General features: G+C 42.8%; 1 protein-coding gene and 1 long non-coding RNA gene across 3 annotated transcripts in view; one reads left to right on the top strand and one right to left on the bottom strand.

Moving 5' to 3' along the window:
* LOC120505208 overlaps nt 1-5932 on the bottom strand; it is a 48226-nt gene extending 42294 nt beyond the window's left edge. Inside the window, exon 1 of the long non-coding RNA XR_005628188.1 lies at nt 5801-5932. This is a non-coding gene — a long non-coding RNA (uncharacterized LOC120505208). The remainder of the gene's footprint in view (nt 1-5800) is intronic.
* The window catches only part of SAMD12 (sterile alpha motif domain containing 12), a 174290-nt gene continuing 155538 nt past the window's right edge, over nt 5580-24331 (top strand). For both annotated transcript variants that reach the window (XM_039715518.1, XM_039715517.1), the window contains exons 1-2: nt 5580-5731; nt 23129-23304. In XM_039715518.1, coding sequence (XP_039571452.1) covers nt 5719-5731; nt 23129-23304 — 189 coding nt within the window. In that variant the 5' untranslated portion in view covers nt 5580-5718. The remainder of the gene's footprint in view (nt 5732-23128; nt 23305-24331) is intronic.

The raw sequence follows: 24331 nt of genomic DNA, 5'->3' as shown, positions 1-24331 counted from the left end.
ACTCAGACTGAAATAGACATGACCCTGAGCAACCTGCTCTAGTTGCCCCTGCTCTGAGCACAGATTTCAACTAGATGATCCCTAGAGCTACCTTCCACCCCCAACAGCTCTGTAATTCAGTACTTGCTGGTTACTTACACCACTGATTCCAGGCCACATCAAGTTGTAGCTCAGCAAACAACAGCATTAGTCAGGATTGTTTAAACAAGTTACCCAACTGTTTGCCAACTGGTCACATGGCCCTGTTATAGTAGACTGCTTCTCTAGTTCTGTATAAATACACATCCTTTCTTAGGTATGGTTCTTCCATTTTTTATGAGGAATACTTATGTGGTAGGGCTCAGTGATCCACACTGTCCAATCATGAGCAAGGAGGGCACTGAATATGTTACTCTTCTCTGCAGGAAAAGGACACAAACACTTTTCAGGAGACCACAAATCTCATTCACTGCTCTCAGATCTCCAGCACCAACTAACATGTCTGAGGCTTTCACTGGAACAGCCAAATTCTGCATCAGTGACACTGCTCTCTCTTGTTCCCACCTCACACCATGCAATTCCTTGTGCTACCACACTGTCTGGGCAGTCACCAGTGAATGAGAACAGGTAACTCATGGGTGTAGCACTCAGCAGGCTTTGCACTAGACTTCAGAAGAAAGGAATGCTGTTCGAGGTTAATGATAGCAGAAAGGTAAATCCACCACATTAGGCAGACATGCTACTCCAGGGCAGCTAAAGGCATTCTTGAGATCACAGGATGATTCAGGGTAAAAGGAAGCACAAGAGGTCTGTAGCCCAATCTCCTGCTCCAAGCAGGATCAGGTGCCAGATCTGAGCAGGTTGTTTATGGCTTTGTGCCAGTGGGGGCTTGGGAATGACCAAGGATGGTGGCTGCAAAACTTTTCTGAGCACCAGCCTGCTGCTATAAATTACTGTCCACCAGGTGAAAAAGGGGTTTCCTTATATACAGCCTGAACCTCTCTTTTTCCAGTCTATGCCCAGTTTCTCCCAGCCTCGCTCCATTCACAAGTGGAAAAGCCTGACTCAAAAAGTGCCATGTGAGGCAGTCCCAGCTGTGGTCTCTGCCTGCAGCCCTGCAGGCAGACTGTATTGCTGGGAGAGTTGTCACAAACTTGCTTTGGGAGGAGAATCTGAGACATGTTTCCACATTTGTATAAAAATTATCTTTAGTTTACCATAAAGCAATGAATGGAAAAATCCATCAAAACATTTGATGATGGCAAAAGTCATTCTTTGTGCATAGGCATAGGTATTATTGGAAAGTGGAATTAACTTCATACTTACAACAGGAGTGACGTTTTTATATAGTGCTGTCTGCCTCAGATATGTACAGATCATATTAACCCACCCACTTCCCTTCCTTGACCTTCTATCAAATGAAGTGAAACACAAAAAATTCTATGAATCTTCTGGGTATTTTAACACTCACATACCATTTTTTTTCCTTGAAATTGTGAGCAGGGAACATGATTCTTTAAGACTATTAATTTATTTTAAAAAATAAATAAATAACTGGGAAAAAATCAGAGAAAACACATGGTAATGCTACAATAATGATAAAACACACCTTCCAAACATCTTGTGATTTTTTTTTTGAGTCTCCTACAAATCCCTAAATGCACTTTCTGTAGTATTATTATCATGCAAAATATTTTTGACAATTAGGAAATGTAGGTCTGTAATATAAACAATACTCAAGTACATTTCAGCAACAGTATACACAAAGAATATTAATTATGTAATTAGACTATCACACTAGTAAAACCCAAATTTCATTGCCTTAGTGACATTTAAAATCATATTACATTAAACACTTTTATCTATATTTTCCTTGCCTAATAGCTTTTTTGAAGTCTTTCTCAGATACCAGAACAGTCCTTCTGAACATTAGCCCTTACACTTGGACATCTACCATACCTTGGGTCATTTTGTGGTAGTAAGCCTGGATCCACACTCGCATTAGAATCTGCTTCCATGGATCAGAGCATGGGAGTTATACCAAAAGTCTGTTTCTCCCCTTTTCTCAGTATATGGGTTAAAAAATTAATTAAAATTACATGGGTTAAAAAATTAATTTGAAAAACCCAACAAACCAAATACCTATGTGCCCAGCATTTTCTCCCTGTGCTTTTCATATATTTGCATGTGTCTCAGCAGGTTTCTTAGGAAATGTCACTTCCTAGAGAAAAAAAGAGAATCCAGAGAAACCCACACCCTCCTCCTCTCACTCCAGATCTGGCACCCACTAGTCCTCAGGCTCTTTTTTCAGCTATGTGGCTGACTCTGACAAAGGGAGGGGAATTGGAAGGGAATTTTCTACTCACTGTTTCCACACCTGAACTTCCACCTACCTCCTTCAGTGCAGTGCCCACAAAGCTTTGTTGTTTTTCATTAGCAAACAAGTGCAGCTCCTGGCCTAGGGTGTGTGCTGAGAGTGTGCACAAACCATCCACAGCCCTTCCCTTTTCTTCCCTCCATCTACAGCCCTCCATAGTGGCAGAGGCACTGTAGTGGAAAGCCCCACTTCTCCTTCCCCATCAGTATCAAATCTGTATAGTCCTACACATGTTCCTCCCACACCCCTTCCCAATCTCAACATACCATCAGTAACCTTTAAAATACACACCCATTTCCATGTACTCTTCCCAGGAATATGCAAGGCAATATGAAAGTCCAGATACTGGAATTTTAGGCAGATGGTGTGGTCCTGTTTCTGTCATACTTGAGTTTGACGACAAACTTTTAATGGTTTTTATCTCACCATCACAGTTTAGGCCCACTCAGCTAAGGAAATCACAGCCAAAAATATTCAGACACGGCTGTGCTGCTCTTCACTGCCAGAGACACGTGGTGCCTGACTCGAGGTCAATGATTTTCAGATGTTTCTTAAACTGTTCCAGAAAACTTCTCCTGTGCATGTGGTTTGGGCACCAAAAATAACCATGTTTGAAAATCTTGGGTCATAATGATATGGCAGAAGTACCTCGTTAACATCATCATCAGATGAAGATGAGTGAGAATTTCAGTGTTTTACAGAAAAGACTTAGGAGCACAAGGGGTTGTTTAAAGCTAAATGACTGTTGAATTTCTGAAAGGTGAAAGGGAATAAAAATAAAAAAAATTATGATGGATGATGTGAAGTATACAAGTCTAACATCTTGTTTAGACTTCAGAACTCTTGCAGTAGGGCAATGCTGTTGATGGACATTAATCAACTGTACTTTCATCTGATGTTAGCTGGCAGAAGTCCTATTCAGAAATAATTAGAATGTCTAAGGAGCCTCTGGTCAGTATTGCCTTTTCATCTGGTGACCTAGAGCAAAGTACACCACAAACTGACTCTGGCTGTGACAAACCAAGTCTGTTTAAAGCAAGTTTGTTACACTTTTAAGAGAAAGTTTACAAGAAATCTCTCTGAAGTGAGGAAAGGTAAAGTGAGAAGCAAGAAAGCAAGGCAGAGACAGCAAGAAACAGCTCTTTCCGAGCAGAGACAGCAAGAAAGAGCCTACACTATAATTTAGCAGGGTGTTTTAAGAAAGTTAGTTCACTCTCACCGGATGCTTCTGAAAGCTCTTCTCAAAACAGATTTTACTTTGCCATAGATTAATTCAGTCAATTCACACGACCCCTTGAATCAAGTCACAGGCTCTTTTCTCTAATGAACAACATACACTAAATTACAATTTGTCTAGTTTTGACCAGATTTTGTTAAGTTTCTGATGGTTTTAGTTGCTGTTAAATATTACATTTCACTAGCTATTAGGTATCACACCCTACACCTTTTAACATCTGTCATGCCTTATTTGCTATCTAGTCACAGCCATAATTTTGCTGTTCTTCAGCAGGCATGAAGATGTAATTAAAACTACAGGGCTGTTTAAAGGGCTTAGTAAAATTGATTAAATGATCCCCCCATCACTGGGAATGTCCTCAGGGTCCAGAACTGAAATGTAGCTACTAGTCAGAAATTCAGCATACTAATGGGGGTAGGACTCCAGTGCTCCATGTCCATGCCACTTTTAACTCTGAGCCTTGATGTATTCCCTCTATGGCTCCCAGCTCATTCCAAACAAGAAAGCACTGCTTCACATATGCATTAGCCAGGTATTACTCCAACATAACTCCAGATGTTGCCACAGTCAAATAAATTACTATATTTGAATACGTGAGTTTAATACAAAATGTTATCAAAGCTTATTAGGCATTGAAGGCTGTATGTGTATATTACATATATTTGAAAACTGGGATATCTATGAAAATCCTATTTTCTCCACAGAAAGCATAAGAGCATCAGTCCTTTCTGCCAGCATATGGGATCAGGTGTGTGACTGTATTGCACTCGGGAGGACCAGCATATCCTCTCAATTTTTTTACTTATAATGCACTGTGTCTACCACTTTGCAAACACATGGATGACCAGGCTGCTGCTCCAGGACACTTGTATCTGGACTCATGTACAACACAAAGGCTAATAGTTCATGTGCTTGTGAGAGCAAATGAGTCAGGTCTTCAGGGCAAAGTTAGTTATTAGAAGGCTTATGGAAAAACTTGGGCTTCTGAGTTTTCCTTCATAAAATAAAAGAAGAGCCAATTTTTAATTAATTTAGATATTTGAAGGATGTCAAAATTCCGGGAGTTTGTGAAGACCATATTTCCTTGCATATTGTATATTCTTGCACTCTAATTTGAGGTTTGTTTTGCAAAAATAACCTGTCACAAATAACACTTATTAGCCACAATAGCTCTACTAGCAAAAAGAACATGTGGCACTGTTTTCATGCCCTATCTGGGATTGCCCTTGTATACCCTTTGCTGTTGTCCTCTTGATTTTAATGACTAACTTTGGTGAGCAGAGTAATTCATAGACTGTTTGTGAGTAGTTAATATATACTGATACACTTAAAATCAAAAAATGTCTACTTCTGAATGGAAAAAAATAATTCAAAGCCTTTCTGATCTCTCAAAATAAAACTGCAAGGTGCACAAGCCCACAGCTGTTTTCCAGGACAGATCTCGAGGGTAGCAGGCTGTTTGGTGTAAGATTTCTGGGGACCTGAAGCAATGGCTCCACTACTGTGTCCCTGATCTCCTTCGTTTTTGGGATTTGTTGTAAGACCTGTCAGAGCGGGTAAGATGGACAAAAACTGAGGGCCTGACTCGAGGGTGAGTGCTGACTGATAGTTCCCAGGGCTGTGTGTGCCTTTTTCTTTCCCTGCGGACAAACTCCTCCGGCCGGCCAGGGAGTGCGGTGGGGTGGGACGGGGACAGGTCGGGCTTATCCTGGAGCCGTCAGCCTGCATGTCTGAGATCACTGAAATCCTGGAGGCAAACTTCCCAGAGCTGCGAAACGAAGCTTCCTGCCTGGGGCAGGGTGCCCGCGCTGTCCCTCTCCCACACAAGCCTCGGGGGGTCCCCAGCCCACGGCCGGCCCCGGTGCTGCCCTCCCTGCCCGCCGGGCGCACGCGGAGGCGCCCCGGGGCTCCGCCGGCGGCAGGGAACGCCGGTGCCTGGCCGGACTCCCGTTTCCCGGGACTACGTTTCCCAGGGATCCGCGGCGCGGCCCCGCCCGCTGTCAGCGAGCGCTGCAGGTTGATCGCCGCGGCTGCAGATGAGCGGAGCCCGCGCGGGCGGGGGGGCGGCCGGGGCAGCGCCGCCGGGGCCGGGTCGGCGGCCGGCGCACTATGCGAGGCCGGGAGGATGGCGGTGGAAGGTAAGGGCTTCGCGTCCCCTGCCCGCCGCCCCCGGGGTCCCTCCCCTGTCTCCTCCCCCGGGCACTCACCTGCGCCGTGGCGGGGCCGCCCCGGCCCGGTCCGGTCCGGCGGGACAGCAGTGTCCGCCGGCGGGGCCACTCAGCCGCCCGCTGCCTCGGCCTCGCCGCGGGGCATCCCCGGCCCCCGCGCACCTCGCCCCGGCCCCGCGCTCAGCCCCGGGCGCCTCCCCCGCCCCGCCGCCGGTCGGGCTCCGCGGGCGCCGAGACGCCGCCGTCCCTCGCTGCTGTCCGGATCCCCGAAGCGCCCCGGGACCGCGATGCCCACGGAGCTCCAGCGTGCCCCGCATGGGCGCTGAGCTGTGCTCGGCCCCTCCTTCCCTGAGAAGGATGGAGAAGCCAAAGGGCCGAGATGCTCAGCTCCTGGGCAGCCGGGAGCTGCGAGGTGTTCATAAGGTGCCCGGCTCTGGGGAAGTACCCCGGTAACTGAGGCGATAGCTGCCAAGACCTTGACAGGTGGAGGCTTTGCTAGGTCTTCAGTAAATGCTGGGCTCCCTTTAGCCTTCTAACATTGGCCGTGCTCCATTTCTATTGAGTTTTTTGGGAAGTTGGAGACAGGTGTATGAGAGAAGGCAAATCTGCTTTCCTACTGTCTGCTTCCAAGGTTCCCTCTAAAGCTTTAGACTGAGGCAGTGACAGTCCTGGGGTTAGTGCCTCATCTTGCTTCATTTGGTGCCCTTGAGAAAATTGTAGAATCCTGTGTAAACCAGCCATCTGATCCCTTCTCCTGTGCTTAAATTTAGTGTCTCCTGTGCTTAATTTAGTGTATGACAGAATTTTTGTGTGTTCATCTTGTGACTACCATGAGTTTTGTTTCTCAGTTATGCTGAAATCTACAGTTCCATCAGACACTTGCTTTATTGCGTAAAATCATGCTGAAGCTGTCTTTTGCTGAGTACCCAAGTGAACAGTGCAAATGATAGTCCAGCAGAAACTTAAATATCCTGGAGGCAGTGGGGAGCTTTACATTGCTGAAAACCAGCTTCCTATGCAAATTCAAATAAAGATAAATAAGACCACTGTGTCTCAAAAGGTGTCTGTCACATCCTAAGTTGTTCATCCTAAGTGTAAGCCTCTCCCTAAGGCAAGCATTTCTTAGGCACAGGCTGCTTTACTGAATGGCAGTTTTGAAGACTGGAATGATACAAAGAAAGAAGGTAGTGGTCCTGAGCAAAAGCATTACTTTGGTGGCAGAAGGATAAGGACATGAACTGGGCATGCGTGCCCGGTAGTGGGTAAGTAAGTAAATGAAATGGACTGCCATGCACCAGATGGTTCATATGCCAGCAGCAACCCCTGTTTCAGTGTGCTCACTAATGCCATCCCACTTTATTTACTTGAAGTCTTTCTCAGTCTGTTCGCTAGATCTTTTCAGGCCTGTAATAATTCCTGTCATATCTGCAGTGCCCTCCATCTGAGAATCTCTAAAAGCTTTGTAAATATTAATGAAGGAAAGCTCTGCTAAAGCTTTAGGAAGCAGTGCCTTTCCCTTCTCCTGACATGGAATTTTTTTCTTTAACTCCTTCTTCCCATTTCCTTCCCCCAGGATGCATCCTGCTGTGGTGTGTCAGAACAGGCATTCCTGTCTGTATGTTCTGCATTCCTCCCATTTTGTTTTTTTCTGCCTCAACTTTCTTGCCTTTGCCTGATTCTGTTGCCCTCACACTAGCACAGCACTATGACTGTTTCAGCACAAGTGGCCATGTGGCCATGACTGCTTTGTGTGTTTGTAATGCATTCACATTTCAGGCCTTTTGTTATCCATCATTTTATGTTGGAACCATGTTTCTTTGTGTGATTGTGCTTAAAAGCTTGCTTTTCTCTTAATGAATCTTCTGCCTTGTTGTAGCCCTAGGTGTGAGCTGTGTTCTGTTCCTGGACTGTGACTTTTGGCGAGGAACACGTGGCATTACGGCTTCTGTTTGGAAAGCTGAGAGGTTACTTGTTCCTCATGACTCTGATCATCACAGTGTACAGACCCTGCTTTAGTCTAAAGTAGAGTTGCCATTGAATCTTCTAAAGAGATAGTTCTGTAGAAAAATGTTCTGGACTCTGAAGAGCAGACATTTGGTATTTTTTTGTTTTCTGTTTGTTTGATTTGTTTGTTTTCTTTGGAAACATGGTTTCCTGGTTTGCAGCTTGCAATCTTGAGAACATGAGCTGCTGTACAACAGTTTTGGAAGCTTGGAAATAAGGTTTAAACTGAGGTTGTGTGGCTCCAGTCTCTGCAGCAGTCAGCTGGGAGCCTGGCTAGGATGGACTTCCTGGGCTTTCTTTATAGAGTGAAGCAAGGCCTTTGAATGGCTGGGCCAACCGGCTTCTTGTGCGACTCGCGAGTGGCTCTGGGATGCAGCTGGTGGGGAGCGGGAAGGTCCCTGGGGCACAAGGGAGGCAGGGATTCTGCAGCACCGAGTTCCTGACCGGAGCCAACATCCGCTGCCCCACCAGCTCCACCAGGCCTATTGTTCTATGGAAACTGCCTGTTTGGCAGCTTCAGCCATGAACCCAGAGTCTTTGTGTTGTTTTTCCTTTCAGAAATGCTCTGTGGGGCTAAGGTGAAAATATTTTGTAGCTTATACTTTTTGGAAAATCTTTGAAAAATTTGTTTTATCTAAAAAATTGCTGAAATCTTCCTCAAATCTGATTATTTTAAAGCTATTTTAGCATGGTGTGCTGAGGTTTAACTATGTCAACAAATGTCCATCTTAATGTTCTACTTAAGGAAAATATCCAAACTTTTTAACTGGGATAGCTGACAGTGGTAGACTTGCATATATGAAGCAGGAATTTGGAGAATACTGCCATTCTTCGCCAGTTATGTATAATACATACTTTAGTGTCTCAAAAGAGTTTATGGGGACTGGGAGGTACTTCGGCCTGTATAGTGCCAGTACTTCCAGATTGATGAAAGGTTGGTGTGTGTGTATGAGGAAAGTGAGTTTGCACTCCTTAATATGAGCCTGTTGAGATGGCAGCACTGCCAAGGTAAGTCTATTTTTAGACTCAACAGTTTTGACAATGTTCCTTTAAGTGCTTTTTCTCCTTCTAGTAAGAATGAAAGAACTAGGTCAGAGCCAGTAGAAAAAGGCTTTTGATCTCTGCAACAGTGTTCTCATTTTTTTTTCAGTTTGCTCTTGTGCAGCAGAGGTAAAGGGGAAAAGGGAGAAATGGTGATTTCTTCCCCCCCCACCAGTGTTTGTTGCACAGGAAGGTGAGAGACTGACAGCACCCATCAGATGATGTCTGCATGCAGGTGATCCCATACAGTTCTGTTGGATCCCCTGTAGCTCTGATCTGTGGTGTTTTCGAGATTCCTTTGCAAAGAAATGTGCTAATTCTATCATGGAGTTCTTTCATGGTAAGTGTTTAATGAAGTTTGGTTTAACACCTTTCTTGCTGTGTATAGGCTTTGGAAAGTACCACATAGATTTGTTGCAGGTCTCCTCCTGGAAGTTTATGTAAACTTCCAGTCTCCTATGGCTCTTCTGTAGTGGGCTTATGCTACTGAGACCCTGGATCTTCCTATGGGATAGTACGTTTTACTAAGAAGAGGAGCTTTGCTGACATGACAATGACTGGCCTTACTCCTTGGTAATGCTTAAGGAGACTAAGACTCAAAGGAGGTTAGGGCATTCTGTGGAGTGGCTTCCAGGTTAACTGCTGCAGGACTGAAGTTATTTGCAGCTTGTAACCAACTTCTGTCAGACTGATCCTGTGGATTTCAGCTATGTGGTGTACCTTGGTTGAACGCTGCAGTGCCTAGCAACTCCATGGATATTGAATGCTGCCATGTGTTTCTTCAGAGACTTGAAATATGGTGAGCTCATAGATGTGCTATGCTAACTCTGCCAAGAATGTCAAAGCAAGTTCAGGATCACCCAGAGGACAGCTTTGAAGCAGCTTTCAGTGTAGGTACCTATCATGCTGTTCCAGGGTGTGCCCAAAAGTACAACTCTTCTGACAGGTATTCAGTTACTCAGCTTCATCTTATGTCTACACCCAATTTGAGCTCAGACTGGATATGTCTCCATATCTAAGTTTCCAGGGAATGTGATCCAGTAGATGGTATTTCAGCACACTTACTTGCCTATGGAGCAAAGAAGCAACAAGCCCTGTGATTCAAAAATAGCACATGCTTCCGTCATGTTTTTTGTTTCTTCAGTAATTTCTAACCACTTCTTAGCCTGAGGGATTCAGACATGTGGCTTGGAAATAGCTGCCAGTTGGAAGTGGAACTGAGAGAGACATCTCATTTCAGCTCTCCAATTGAAGCAGTCACATTGGGTCATAGCAGAGGAGATGGATAACACCATTGCTAGAGGTGTATTGGACAGTGAGGCATAAGATTTGAACATCAGCCTTTGATCTTGAGTTCTATGTATCACTTTCTGACCATTTATTGCAAAAATGCATCAGCAGTTACGAGATTCCAGACTGGAAGATAGATCTCCTATCCACATTCGTGTGGCAGTCTTCTTGTTGGGCTGTAACATCTTATTTCTTGCTTGAAAACGGCTCAACCTCCTGCCCACCCCCGCATTGTACCTACAGCTTCATGGTTGTGTGTGCTTCTCTGCTTTGAACCACTGCTTAGAGCTTACCACTGCTTAGAGCTTTCCAATCTATGTTGCTGAATTTGAAAGTGAGACTGTGTTCAAAAAAAAAAGAAAGTGAGACTGAAGTTCAGAAGATGGACTCCTTTGTGGGAATTGGAGGTCTCAAAATGAAGCTGTGGCAACAAAGAATCACCCTGAAATGAAGTGTCTTCGGGTGTATTCAGCTTGAGTGGATGGTGGATATTATGGAAGTTATGTGATCATTTTACCCTCCCTGCTTTTACGCTTAAACCCATATTAGGCAGGAATCAAGGTAACAAGTATAGACTTGATGTGACAGTGTGTTTACTTTGGCTGAAATTTGGTTGTAGGATAAGAGTGTTTCTGCAAAGTCAGAAGTACTTTCATGTTGGCCAGTTTAGATAAAGTACCTTGAGTGTTTGACCTTACCCTTTAAAGTACTTGGAAGACATAGAAGCTCAAGGAGGACATTGATTAGTACAAATTTACTGGTTCAGTTAAAACTTGTCAGGTGGTGGTGATATGTTGGCAAATGGAAGGAGTAATGTTTTGAAAGTTTGTGTGCTTTCTCCACCAGAAGGGAATGCAAGTGAGCAAATGACAAGTTAGACTTTGGATACGTTTCCTAATGTACTGCTGGAAAGTATTGACAAACCTGTAGTGACATTGTAAGAGCTCTTGTTTACTGCTTAAGTGGAAACTATAAAGTAGAACTGTTCTCGAGGGTTTTGGAGTTGTTTTTTTTTCTTTCCTTCTGTTATGTCCAAGCATGGCAGTCAGCCTCCAAGGAGGTTGTGTAGCTTTGTTCCTCTTGTTTACAGCTGAGTGTGTGGGGTCAGGGCAAGCTGCTTAGAGCCACTCTCTAGTGCTTCACAGTGTTGCTGTGTCGCAAGGGCTATGGCAGGAGAGCAGCAGGGACAGGCTCAGAGCAAGGCACAGTAGCTGGATGGTGTCAGAGTTGCAGGCTGGTGCTGGTTGTTGAGCTGATAAGCATGGAGAGGTTTCTGTCCAAAACATCTTCTTGTGGGCTTGCTGGTGGGTGCAGAACTCAGTGTCTGTGTTTTCTTTTGCCCATTGGTCTCTGAAAGTAATACAGCTAGTTTGCAGAGGTAGTAGAGCTGTTAAAAGGCGGCTTTTCAGTTCACTCAGTATTGAGTCTGTGGGTCTGTTGGGATACTGTGCCTGGTCTTGGAATCAGTTTTCTCTGTTGTCCTGACTGAGATGGCTTTACCCTCTTGTGCCCTGTTTTGTCTCTTGACTGTCTCCTTTTATCCAGATGGTGTGATCTGTAATGCAATATTCCTTTCTGTGAGCACAAGATACTCAGAGTTTAAAACTGAGCAATCCTTTTGTGGGTTATTTCTCATGAAAGCTGTTGCCTTTGAATGGATACAGGTATTTACCCTTGCAGATTAACAATTGAACAGCTCAGCCCTCAATTATCTGCTCAAAACATGCAGAGAATGTAGAGGGAGTAGTTCTGGAAGGTGCCGAGATTAACAATTGAACAGCTCAGCCCTCAATTATCTGCTCAAAACATGCAGAGAATGTAGTAGTGCAGAGGGAGTAGTTCTAGAAGGTGCCAAAGGCAAAAAAAGCTAAAAAATTGAGCAACTTTGGTGTCTTCTGTAACTGTCTGGTTGGTGCTGGTCAAAATAGCAAATAAGATCTCAAGAACTATGAGGAGAGCTCTGAACAAGGCAAGGGAGGTCTTTGTTTCTGTATCGTTGCATATTGCTCTTGTATTCGGAATGCTCCCTGCAGCTTCTGCTTACCACACCCTAAAAGAAGGAGAGGATCGGAAAGAATACAGAAAAGAACAGTCAGCTGGTCAGAGATAGGTGGGTTCTCTGAAGGCAGGTTATGGATACTGTCATTCTTTAGCTTGGAAAAGAGATGGGCAGCTTACAAAGATTCTGATTCTTTAGCTTGGAAAAGAGATGACCACAAAGATAATCCTTAGACCTTGATGAATGGTATAGAGAAGGTGGAAAAAGGAACCAGGTCACCAGGCAGAACAATGAAGCTGCAGGGTTTAGTGCTTTAAATTAAAAACTGAAATAGTTTTTCATATGACACAAGAGTTCCCCAAGTGCACTTTTAACCTTGGGGATCATTCCTAATGTGCCAAGGCCGGATGAATTCATGTGTGCCCTGCTCTCAGGCTGTTCCTTAAGCAGTGGCATAAAGGGCTAGACTTCTAGTCTGACCCAGCTTGACGACTTCGATGACAAAGTCTAGCTCATCTGCTGTGTGTCCAGAACAATTCCTCTCACCACAAGAATTTGATTTGCATTGAGTAGCTGAGAGGGAAATTTGGTCATGACAACCCAGAAACAGAGAGGTGATGGGGAATTAGGCACTGAGCTATAAAAATATTAACAGGCAGGGTCATGATGTGTAAGATAAGTAGCTTTCTTTTTCTTAGTGTATGAGAACTGATACTGTTCTGGAAGAGGAACTGTGTGTCATGTCTGGTCAATGGGATCTGGGCAAGGAGGGGCCTGACATTTGGCATTAACTGTAGAAATGCCATCCTGGAAAATACAGATTCTCTGCAGCAGGTAGGGTTGGAAACACCTTTACTGACCTCTTTAAATGAGGTGAAGTATGGTCTGAGAGCAACATTCAGGAAAACCTGAAGCAGATTAGATCTACAGATGTCAGCCTTAGTGGCTTCTGCCTTGAGTAGGTTTTATGTTCCCTCACCTTTGTGTAGGATCCTCCTTCTCTCTCCAGAAGTGTCCTGTTGCACAAGGACTACAGAAAGAGTGAGGCAGTTGCTGTGAATAGTTGCATGTTCTGTGTGCAGCATAAGGTAAACTTAGCATTAAAGAGCAGCTTCATTACTTGAACCACTAAAATCCACCCTAGTTCATGCTCTTCCTGGATGAAGCAAGGAGCTGTGCAGGGGTCTGAACTTGGGCTGAAGTGAGCCCTGCATTCAGTTACAGGATCTAATATGCTTGCAGGGAGTATGTGATTGACAGAAATAAGAGTGTGAGGAAGACAGTGTGGATTTCAGCTGGTCTTTAGTGCAGCCCTACCCATCTCTATATGATGTGCTAGCTCCTGTTCTTCAGCTGAACATTCAGGTTATTACTTCCCTCCATCCCCCCACTCATTTGCTCACCCCTGCCCTGTGTTTGTGGCTCTTTCTAAAAAAAAAATAAATTATTTTCTTCCCCCAGAGGGGATTTTGCTTGAGTTGATTTGCTTCTCTGCAAATAACCTAGTAAAAGCAAGAAAGAGACTTTTAATAATGCTGTTTTATAAACATAAAGAAAGAGAATTGTAATGTGCATCAATAGAAGCTTTCTCTCAGATTGTCCTCTGCATGCTCTCGGCTGAGTCTTTGTTGCTGCACAAATCATCTGGGGTACTAGAGTGAGTAGGATACAGTGGTATGAGCAAGCAGTAGGAGGTGAAGAATTTTACTGGGGGAAGGAAAGAAGGCATTTCCAGACTCTTCAGTTGAGTGTACAAGGGAAGGGGTACCCTTGAACAGTGATAAAGGAGGTAACTTTTTGGCAGTTGAGAGAAAGCCAGGACTGAGAACATAAGTCAACTGCCAGATTTCAAACTAATTATGCTAGAGAGGATGAACAAAGTTATTTTCCTTTGCATTTTGTTGACTATGGAACAAATTCATGGAACAAATAAAGCCCAGATCCATAGCTAAATTGCAGCCATTTCTGTGCCACATGTTCAGCAGACACCAGCTTTCCTGAGTAGGGCAAAGGCAGAAATCTGTGCTGCATGTGTGGTACCTCTGATGCCATAATAAAGACTTAACCTGTTTGTGTCTGAGCTGTTCTTTGTGTGCTGGATAGGCTCGTTAGCATTTAAAAATGTTTTTTGATGTATGTTTGCTGAGTATAGAATTGAATAGTAGTACTGTTAGGACTCGTGAAGAGGCAGTCTCAGAAATGTAGCTTGTGGTGAAGCATGACTATCCTGCTTCCTATTCGGTGACTGCAACACAAGTTTCTTCCAAGATCAGTGGAACTATTGAAGACTCATTGCATACCCAGGTGTGTTAGTACTCTTTTTTATATCTCCATTTTCTCTGCAAAATCCTTAGGGCAACAGTGGTACCTGATTTGGAGTTTGCCTAAGTTGGTTGGTGACTGACAGTTACAATATATGATGAATACTTTTCCTTGTGAGAGAAAATATTTCAGGTCTCTGCCTCTCTGTCTACCAATAGATTTTCTTTGTGTTTTGTTCATACAATTCTTATCTGTTGTAGCACCCTCTTTGCATGCAACTTTGTGCGACTCACAATCTTGAAATCCAGACTTCCTCACTATTCAAGAGCATGTCTGTATATGCTTGTACAAGCCTTCTTATTGACTTACTAATTTGTAAAACAAATGACCAACTATTTTGTATTTTAATCCATTGCTTAAATTGTTTTCTCGTGTGCAGGTGATGCATGTTACTTACTGACCTTTATTACTTTGTTCACTAAGATGCATTTTGCTCTAAGTTAATTGCATAGTTCCCTTAGTCCCCTTATGTGTCAGTATTCTCCTGTTCATCTATACCTGTACAGGATTTGTGGTAACCTGGCCTTATTTATTCACTGAATAGGTTCATTTTTCAATGAGTCTCTGTTGCTAGTGTGAATTCAAGAGCTGCTTGTACCAAGTGTACTTTTATTAAAACAGAATGAGAAAATGCTTCAGAAATAATTTTGTTCTCCAATCACTGTGTCTGCCTTTTATAATGAAATCTTGTTGCTGTTATAAAGGCTGAACTTGCATTACTGAGACACCAAGGTCTGTCTAGCATAGTGATGGCATGCAGTCTGTCTCCTGAAGAGCAGGTGTAAAAGAAACTGCTTACAGCATTTGCTAAAGTCTGTAAGATAAGAGATGGTAACTGGATATTGCCATACATAAAATAAATAGTTTCCAGTAGGAAAACTGTAAAAAAAAGGAATAAGGAAGTTATTTTAGCTGAAAAAAAACTTAATTACATACATAGCCTGGTGGGATGAGGGTCTCAGAAGGCAAACTCAACCCATAGAAGAAGAGAATTTCTTATTCTGGGCTTAGTGTTTCTGTTCTGTAAAGAACTAAGGGGTCTCTTCTCTCTACATTCAAGATTTTTTTGGCCTTCAACCAAATTATGAGTTTAGTTTGATTCCAGACATGAAAGTGCTGAGTTACTCATTTGGATTTCTTGGTATATTTCTGGTGCTTTACAAGACTTGATACCATCTTACAGCTAAAGTTTTTTAGAGAGATGTACGTGAAGTGTAGCAGCTTGTCTCAGAAAACACGTTTACTGTGTTCTTATTTAGCTTTAGTTTTGGGAATTTTTAAATTGTTTCTGGAGAGAGTGAATGGCTTATAGTAGTAATTGGCTCGATACCATGGGATGACTACCCCATTGTCTAGCTAGAGATGTTCAGGGATAGTTGTCTCAGGAATGCCATTACCTTAAGTTTTCTTGCTAATAATAATTCTAAAGAGGTAAAAAAGCAAAAGCCTGACAAGTCACAGTTACAAATTAAAAAGGATGCTCCTCCTATGAACACTTTATCCCCTTCTGCCTCTATCCACTTTCCACACCTGTGTCCCCTTTGCTCTGCCCTTCCTGCCCTCTTGACCAGGATCAATGTCCACTTCCTTGCTGCTGGGCTGTCACTTATCCTGCCCAGCTGTTGGGCATGTCCCACTGCTTTAACAAAGACTTGATTGTAAAATTTGTATCTTGTAAGAAGCCGGGGTTTTGTTTAACTGGTTAATGATTAGTGGTCATTATAACAAGAGGCTAGAAAGACAAACAGCTCCCTGGAGGGACCTGCAGGTCCAGGTGTGTGTCTGTCTGTCAAGCCCTGCTGCCTGTGTCTGTCTGAGCTTTGTGCACAAAGCTCTGGGTGCAGCTCATCAGTAGCAGCAGTTTGCAGTGCACTCCACAGCTCAATGCTGGCCTGCCTTTTGGCACAGCATGTTTGGAATTGCTTGGTGCTGTTTTTTGATGCTGACCAACAGAAGCAGATAGCTGGACACTAATATTACTTAAGTACTTTGGGATTTCAGCCTTACAGGAGGTTTGTGATAAATTGATGTGACTTGTACTGAAATAAAAAAGGTCCTGACTGATTTGCTGGGCTTCTTTGCTCTGTGTGAGTGCTGCTGATTTGGTGGCCATTAGACAGACAGGTTTGAGGAACAGAGTGGGCAAATCTTGAATTTACTTGCTAAGCAGGTTGCCAGCAGTATTTACTAGGTTGCAACATAAGCAGCAGATTGTATTAACATGAAACTTTGACCACGTTTTCAGCTGGTTCCAAGTAATGTGTTGGGGGAACTGTGCAAATTTACATTAGGTGAAGAGAGGACTGTATGGAGAAGTACTTCTGGTAGGCAGAAGCCAGACAGTTTCTCAAAACTAGAAGCTGATTAATGAGGCAGATGGACCATCCATAGGAGTTACAGAAACTCATTACTATGGAAGAAATTTCTGCTAGACAAATTAGTCAAAATACTCCTAAATTTTATAGTACAAATTAAAGCCATCTTTATCTGCTGTTTTTAATCTTGTTTTTTACTACTGTAGAAGTGGTAGTAACTGCTCAGGTCAGATATTTTTTAAATAATCCCATGTTTGCTAGGGATATGCAGAGCTGCTAATGAAGTATGAGCTTCTTGAAATACAAGAAGGGCTTTGCAGTGCAAATGTCTTGCTCATTTGGTCAGTGTAAGGAGGCATCTCAACCTGAACAAGACTTCGGTGTTTTCAGTGTGAATGTCTCCTCTCTGATCAATCCAGGTAAAGCAGGTTGTGAGTAAAGGCAAGCAAAAATCCTCAGGAATTCTGTCTGACTACTCTGGATTGAAATGTAGCCTCTAGAAATCTATAGATCTCTCATTGAAAATGCTGACTGCAAAATTTGATGTGATTGGGGGTTTGATTTGCTTTTGACAAAGAAATGGGCAACAATGGATGGAACAAGTCCAGTGAGAGCTGCTGTCCAAAGGTGTTTTTCCCTAGAAATACTTGATAAATCTTTGTGACTACTGTAATGACTGAATAGATATTTGGACCCTTTTTATAAGGTTTCTGCTGTGTCCAACCTGAGTTTGTTAATGTTCAAGCTATATGGATGAACTTTTGTCTGTCCTTTTCAATAGTGTGGCATTTTATGGTGGGAGTAGTAGGTGGATTGTATAGACTTAGCTCTTAGCATTGTGCAGTTAGTCTGTGGAATGAATACATAAAATGGAGCTTGCAAGGTTGCCAGTATTTGACACATGAAAGTTTTGTAAGGATTGTTGGAGCTTGGGTGGGTATCTCCTGTGCCTGCTTTTTGTCTCTGAATAGCAAAAGCTAGCATATGACTATGATGCACACAGAACAGGGCACATGAGTAAGAAGATGCTATTTTTACTCAATCACTTTTTAGAACAGAACAATTGTTATTGCATGTAACTCAAGTACTTGCCAAATACGCTTTAATGTAGCCTTAATTGATCTGCTTAAAGTTTTAAGCAGCCAGCAGTATTCCCACTGAAACACGTTGTTATGAAAGGTTTGACACGGTAGGCAGTGAGTGCACAGAGGTAGCGATTGATCATAGATTTGTCTGCTAAGCCTTGAGCCTACAGATGGAGAGACAAAGACTTTCCATCTGCCCATGCTAAACTTTGGATATATCAAGGCTGTGTTTTGAAGAGTGCCTTCAGGCTTTTTTCCAGACAGAATTCACAGAGTACCCTCTAGGAAAAGACAAGGCTTGCCCCAGATGGCAGTAACTTAGGATGGCTCTTGGTGACTTCTGTGTACCATCAAGCATGCTCAGACAAGCTGTCTCTTGGCTGCTTGCCATCTGGGAGGCAGGCATGCATGGGAGGAAGGTAGCTGGGGGGGCAGAGCATTCTTGTTGCCCTGTGAGCTCTTTTTTGAAACTGGATGTGCACCCTGGAGAGATCTATGTGGGCATGGAACTGGCTCACATGTATGGGCCAGCTTCTGCAGGGCAACAAATTATCTTGCTCTGTATATATGGAAAAGACTTGAGTTTGTGTTCCACCATATATAAAAAGTATTCAGTGTATTGCATCCTAGCTTTTTAGGACAGATGTGGGGTAATTTTTCCATTTTGGATGCTCTGCTAACTATTTTTCTCACAGAGCTTTTCACTCTCATAACTTGGCAGATCTCAGCAGTCTTTTTAAATGCTGGAAAAGTGGATACTAGATTCAGCTTTACCATTAGGTTAGGAGTACAAGAGCACTTAAGTACCTTTGTTTTAAATAACAGTTTGTTTCATAAATGTAATCTTTGGATCTATGTTATTGTGTCTGCCAGCACCATTCATTTTGTTTTTGTTGCCGTGCAGTCAGAGCTCTACAGAACATCCACCCTCCTTCCTCAAAAGGAAACAAGTTTCCACCACAGAAAGCTTTCAATACAAGTTGAACAAATATTGTTGGGGGAGCATGAAGGGAGATTAATCAACTGAGGTGGAGTTTTCAGCAGGGAAAGGAGAATATAAGTGATCTGCATCTGGATGTATTGCTGAGATACAGATGATATGAGATTGTATGGAAGCATGTTGGAAGAAGTTCTGTTTCAAAATCTAATGATACTGCTGATAGTGGTATTAGGCTGATACTGTGAGCTGATTTGGAGGGTGTTTGTTGTCTTGATGTACTGATAAAATTTGGGACTGACCAGGTGGATGCAGTTTGGTGGAATGAAGAGGTGCTGAGGCAGCAGGGGTATTGTCAAAGGAGTGGTGTGGGAAAATGGTCTGAATGTGGAGGGCAGGACGAGATAGTGTTAGCCAGTACCAGGGTAAAGAGGAGTAATGGTCTGAACAATATTTTAGTCAGAAAATACTTTGTCTGGAGAAAGATATTTTTTTTTTTTTTCCAGATGAATGCCATTAAGTCCTAAAAGAAATTTAAGATGTGTCAGCTAAGAGAGCGTGCATGGGCTGTGGTGAAGTTAGTGATTTGTGATTATTTTCTAAGAGCTGTTTAGACTCATTTCTATGGGATGTTAACCCTGGTGCTGTCAACCCACCAAGCCCCATTAGGTTTGATAGTTGGTCCTGGGTTTTGAGCTGACCTTATCTAGCTAAAATTATATAAGATGTAGATTTAAGAAGAGAATAAATTACTGACCAAACATTGACCTCTTTCTCTGCCTTTAACAAATCTTGAAAGGGAACAATTTTGGTTTGTATTGACATTTAAAAGGAGGCAAGAACTCCACCTCTGTCTGCCACAAAGATGGATCTATGTATTCTGTGTGGTAACAGGAAATAACAGGCCCATGCAAGGAAATATTCCTCGCTCCTATTCTCTGTGTAGCTGAGGGTTGGAGGTAGCACTACAAGAAAATAATAGAGCTGGCTACCTAAACATGTGCCATGACAAAGAAAGAGAAGCTTTGCCAAGTGACTAAGATACTTATTCCTCTTAGGAGAATAATACCCCTAGAAAATAAAAGAAAGTTTACTTTCCCTGCTTCCCCCCTTCTCCCTTCAATATTAGCAACTCTGGAAAAGTCCCCTAGGACAGCCTCTGTTTCTTTTACCACTCACCTGTTTTCAATTAAAAGGCAGTGGGCATCTCTGTAATTGCTAGCAGCCTCTTCTATTTTTTCTCTTTTGTGTCCTGAATGAGCCCAGTAAAAGGCATTGCTGAAAACGCACTAGCATTCGTTACTCTTGAATGCATGATGGGCTAAGAGTCAAGCACATCTTGCCAAGTGACTTACTTCATTTTTAAGCCATCCAGGTGCTTATAGATTTATAAAACCATTGAAGTTGGAAAAGAGCTTTAAAATCAAGTCCTACTCTTAAACCTGTACTGACAAGTCCACCGCTAAACCATGTCCTCAAGTGCCATGTCTACATGTTTTTTTAAATACTTTAAAGGATGTTGACTGCCCCACTTCCCTGGGCATCCTGTTCCAATGCCTGACAACCATTCTTCCATGAAGAAATTTTTCCTAATCTCCAATCTAAACTTCCTCTAGGACAACTTGAGGACTCTGATCCTGTCACTTGTTACCTGGGGAAAGAGACTGACCCCCACCAGGCTGCAGCCTCCTCTCAGGGTGTTGTAGAGAGTGACAAGGTCTCCCCTGAACCTCCTTTTCCCCAGGCTAAACACCCCCAGCTCCCTCAGCAGTTCCTCACACTGGCTCATGTTCAGTCCCTGTTATCAGCATCCCCAGGTCCTTTCCCAAGGGCAGCTTTCCAGCCACTGTTCCCCAGCCTGTAGGACTGCCTGGGGTTGTTGTGACCCAAGTGCAGGACCCAGCACTTGGCCTTGTTGAACCTCACACCACGGGCCTTGGGCCATCACTCCAGACTGTCCAGATTCCTCTGTAGAGCCCTCCTACCTTCCAGCTGATCCCAACCAACTTGGTGTCATCTGCAAACTTTCTGAGGGTACCCATGATCCCCTCATCCAGACTGCTGGTAGATATTAAATAGAACTGGCCCTGGGGAGCACCACTTGTGACCAGTCACCAGCTTGATATAACTCCATTCACTACCACTCTCTGGGCCTGGCTACTCAGACAGGCTTTGGCCCAGTGAACAGCGCACCAATCCAAGCCATGAAAAGCCATTTCTCCAAGAGAAGGCTGTGGGAGACAGTATCAAAGGCTTTAATGAAGTCCAGGTAGACTGGACTTCATTAAAGCCTTTTCCTCATCCACCAAGTGTGTTAGTCATCATGCTGTCATGTTACTGAAAACAGTGTCATTTGCTCCCTCTAATGCATGGTAAATTAGTGCCATAACCCAGAAGGGTCTCCTTGTTGATGCCATGCCACCCTTCTCCCTAATCTCTATTGTTTAGGAGCACTGGGAAGGGAGGAGTTGCAATTCACAGGAGACTTGCTACTGGCAGTGTTCTTCCAGGCAGTTTTAAGTCCCACTGTGCTATGTAATTTCTCTTTGGTGAGCACTGGAACTGGGCTGACAGCCAAAAACTGCCTGCTTCTGAATGTTGCTGTAGTGTGTTAGGGTTTCAAAGGTGTCTCTTGGAGTCTTCCTATTCAGTTAGAGAAGATCTTTGCAGAAGACAGTTGGAGGAATTTTTATGGATCGCATTTGATACCAAATGTCTTTTTACTGCTGATCAGCCCTTGATGGAGCAGGGTGTGCTGGGAGTACTTTTACAGGTTGGTTAAGATACATTTACATTTTTTGTACAGGGGGGAATTAATTAGGTTACTAACAGAACAGTTTTTATTCTCTTATTTCACAGTGTGCTGTGAAAATAGTCAGTCTTGGTGGATCACATCTGTCTTTCTGTGGTCTGGAGGATAGGCAGATTTGTTGTTAGTAGTTGTTTCTTTCAGGTAGATTAATATGATCTAGAGGAGCTAGATAGTAAGTGGATATAATCTAGGAGAGAGAATTGTTTTGGTGTCTTGAGGAACACTAATGTACATATAATAAGCATAATAAAATTTCTTTTTAAGTTCCCATAGGAGGTGTTCCTGTCCTTGGCTTGCAGAGGTAGGTATTGTAGTGGTTGCAGAGATCACTTATATTTTAGGAATATTTGGATGTTTTTAAAGATCTCAAGGCAAAATGGTCAAGATTTTGGCTACTGCTTTAATTCTGTACCAAAGAATTCTTGTAATTTAGTCTCAAAGTTTTCAATTAAGACTCTTGGATTTAAGCTGAATAGATTTTCAAAAGGTGCTAAAGTCAAATAACCTTTTGCTTTCACTGGCAGCTCGAGCCAGTTTCCTGTGACAGGCCTTCAAGGACTAATCTGTAGCTGGTAGAAACTGGTAGTTCTGATTTCTTCCCCAGCTCCCCATCCTTTGCTTCTAAGTCAAGCAAGAGTAAAAAGGCAGCTCTTATTTTGGCTGTACATTGTAGTTTAGGTTTCTATTCAGATCTGTCAAACATCGCACCACAGTATCTGAGCAAAGTTCTTTTGTTCACAGGGGAAGTGGGACCATTAATTACAAGTAACGCTAAAAGTAGCCCAGTTATGCAGGAACATAAATGCAAAAGTCAGTCACATAAAGGAGAAGTTGTCTCAGGATCCACACAGTTTTAAAATAACTACTATGTGTGTGAGTGCTGAAATGGTGAAAATTTGGGCAGAAAACAAGCTGCTGCCATAGTTCTAAATGGGCATCTCTGTTGTATGGTTTGCATTTGTTTTATTTTTTTTCTCTGGATGCTTTCCTTATTCTGCTGTCATTAGTCCCTACCTCATTATATACTCCCAGGGAGTACATCTCTCTTGCTTGTTAGGATGGTGTAGGTGGTAACTTGCAGTGGTACAAAGGACTGAAGGAGAGATAATCAGCTGGATAAGTCATTACTCTGTGCAGAGACTGACTTGCTGATTTTTTTGTGCACGGCTTACTTATCCCACATTCTTTAAGACCAAGAATGTTGTAGGAATTGAAAATGTAATAGAGAACCTTCAGCTTGTTTGCCTAGAAAGGAAAAAATGTATGGTTGGATGATTAACATTTAATAAAAGCTCTAAGTTGAGGGTCTTGGATGGTCCAGTGCACAGCAGAGCACAGTTCTGTGCAGTAGCCTGCACTAAATAAATTTATACAGTGCCGCATTCCTCTCATTTTCTTTCTCAAATATCTCACCTTAAATCCACATCAAAGTACAGATGGTTCATTTTCTTTGGTCTGACACAGCTCTGGTTACCACATGGCGCTTCTCAGTAGTTCGTGCTAAATGTTTGAACCGTTGGGTTCTCCTTTACTAAAGCAATGTTTCTCATATTTTTTCCCAGCTATCCATTGTAATCTGAATCCAAATGGTATTGATCACCCTGTCCCCACAGAAGGTATTAACCTGCAGCTTGAAGGCGAAGGAGTTGATTCGCTCGCGGTTAAGAACACCGGTGCTCCGAAAGGGCCCGAGTCAAAAGACACACCCAAGAGACAAGTGGAGCCGGAAATAGCTAAGGTGGGTAGGATTGCCTTCTTATTTATTTTGGTGAGTCTTTAAGAATACAGTCTTCTTGAAGTCCTGGCTTCAGCTTAAAAAGCATTTATCATGCTGTTAAAGTCATATAAAGGTGTAAAAATAGCAGTCTGAGGAAGTGGGTGTTACAGAAGCAAGGTACTGCTTGTGGAGTTGTAGCACTTACACATCTTGGATACTGCGCTATTCTATTTTTCTCTAAATTAAGATAATTAAAGTAATGGGATCTCTCTTTTTCAGACACTGTGGAGACTTTTTCCAAATGACTTGGGTAACAAGCAGAACGGGCACAGAAATGTTTTTCTGCAGGTTTTTTTTTTTGTTTGTCTGATTGCATATTTAATTTTTCTTGGGCCAAATAAAGGAGGAGAAAAGTTCTACGGATATATGAATATGTGGATTTTTATATGGGTGACTGATTTTAATAATCTGTTAACTCATTTTAGGTAAAATACCAGGCCAGTTCTTCCATATCTGGTATGAACACTGAGCAAACGTAGTTTAGAAATGAGTTCCTGAAAACAAATGTGTCTGTTCTTACTCATAAACTTCTACTTCTTGTATAAATGCAGCAGACATGACTGCCAAGTGGGAATGAATGTGTGTACTCAAGATACTTTGGTATAGGACAGTAATTTGTCATATTAGATATATTTTTAACTGGAATCACAGAACATTCTGAGTTGGAAGGGATCCTGCAAGGATCATCAAATCCAGCTCCTAAGTGAATGGCCCATACAGGGATTGAACCTACAAGCTTGGCATTACTAGCATCAGGCTCTAACCAAGGAAGCTGGTCTCGGGGTCAAAGGAAAGATAAGAGAATGTTATAAAATAATTGGGAAACATTCTTTAAAAGCCTTATCAGTATTTTTGATTCTTAAAGGCCTAAAACCAGGAGTTTGGGGGTAATTTCTGCAGAGTGGAAAATTGAGTCTTTATTGAATCTGACACTTTGAGAATTATTAGAGCAAATAAAATGAGTGTCTTTTTTTCTAACAGGTTCAAA

The sequence above is a fragment of the Passer montanus genome, unplaced genomic scaffold, assembly GCF_014805655.1.
Source record: "Passer montanus isolate IOZ18808 unplaced genomic scaffold, ASM1480565v1 scaffold33, whole genome shotgun sequence".
NCBI lineage: Eukaryota > Metazoa > Chordata > Aves > Passeriformes > Passeridae > Passer > Passer montanus.
Note: the sequence above shows the minus strand (reverse complement) of the source record. Positions and strands in the feature narration are given on the sequence as shown.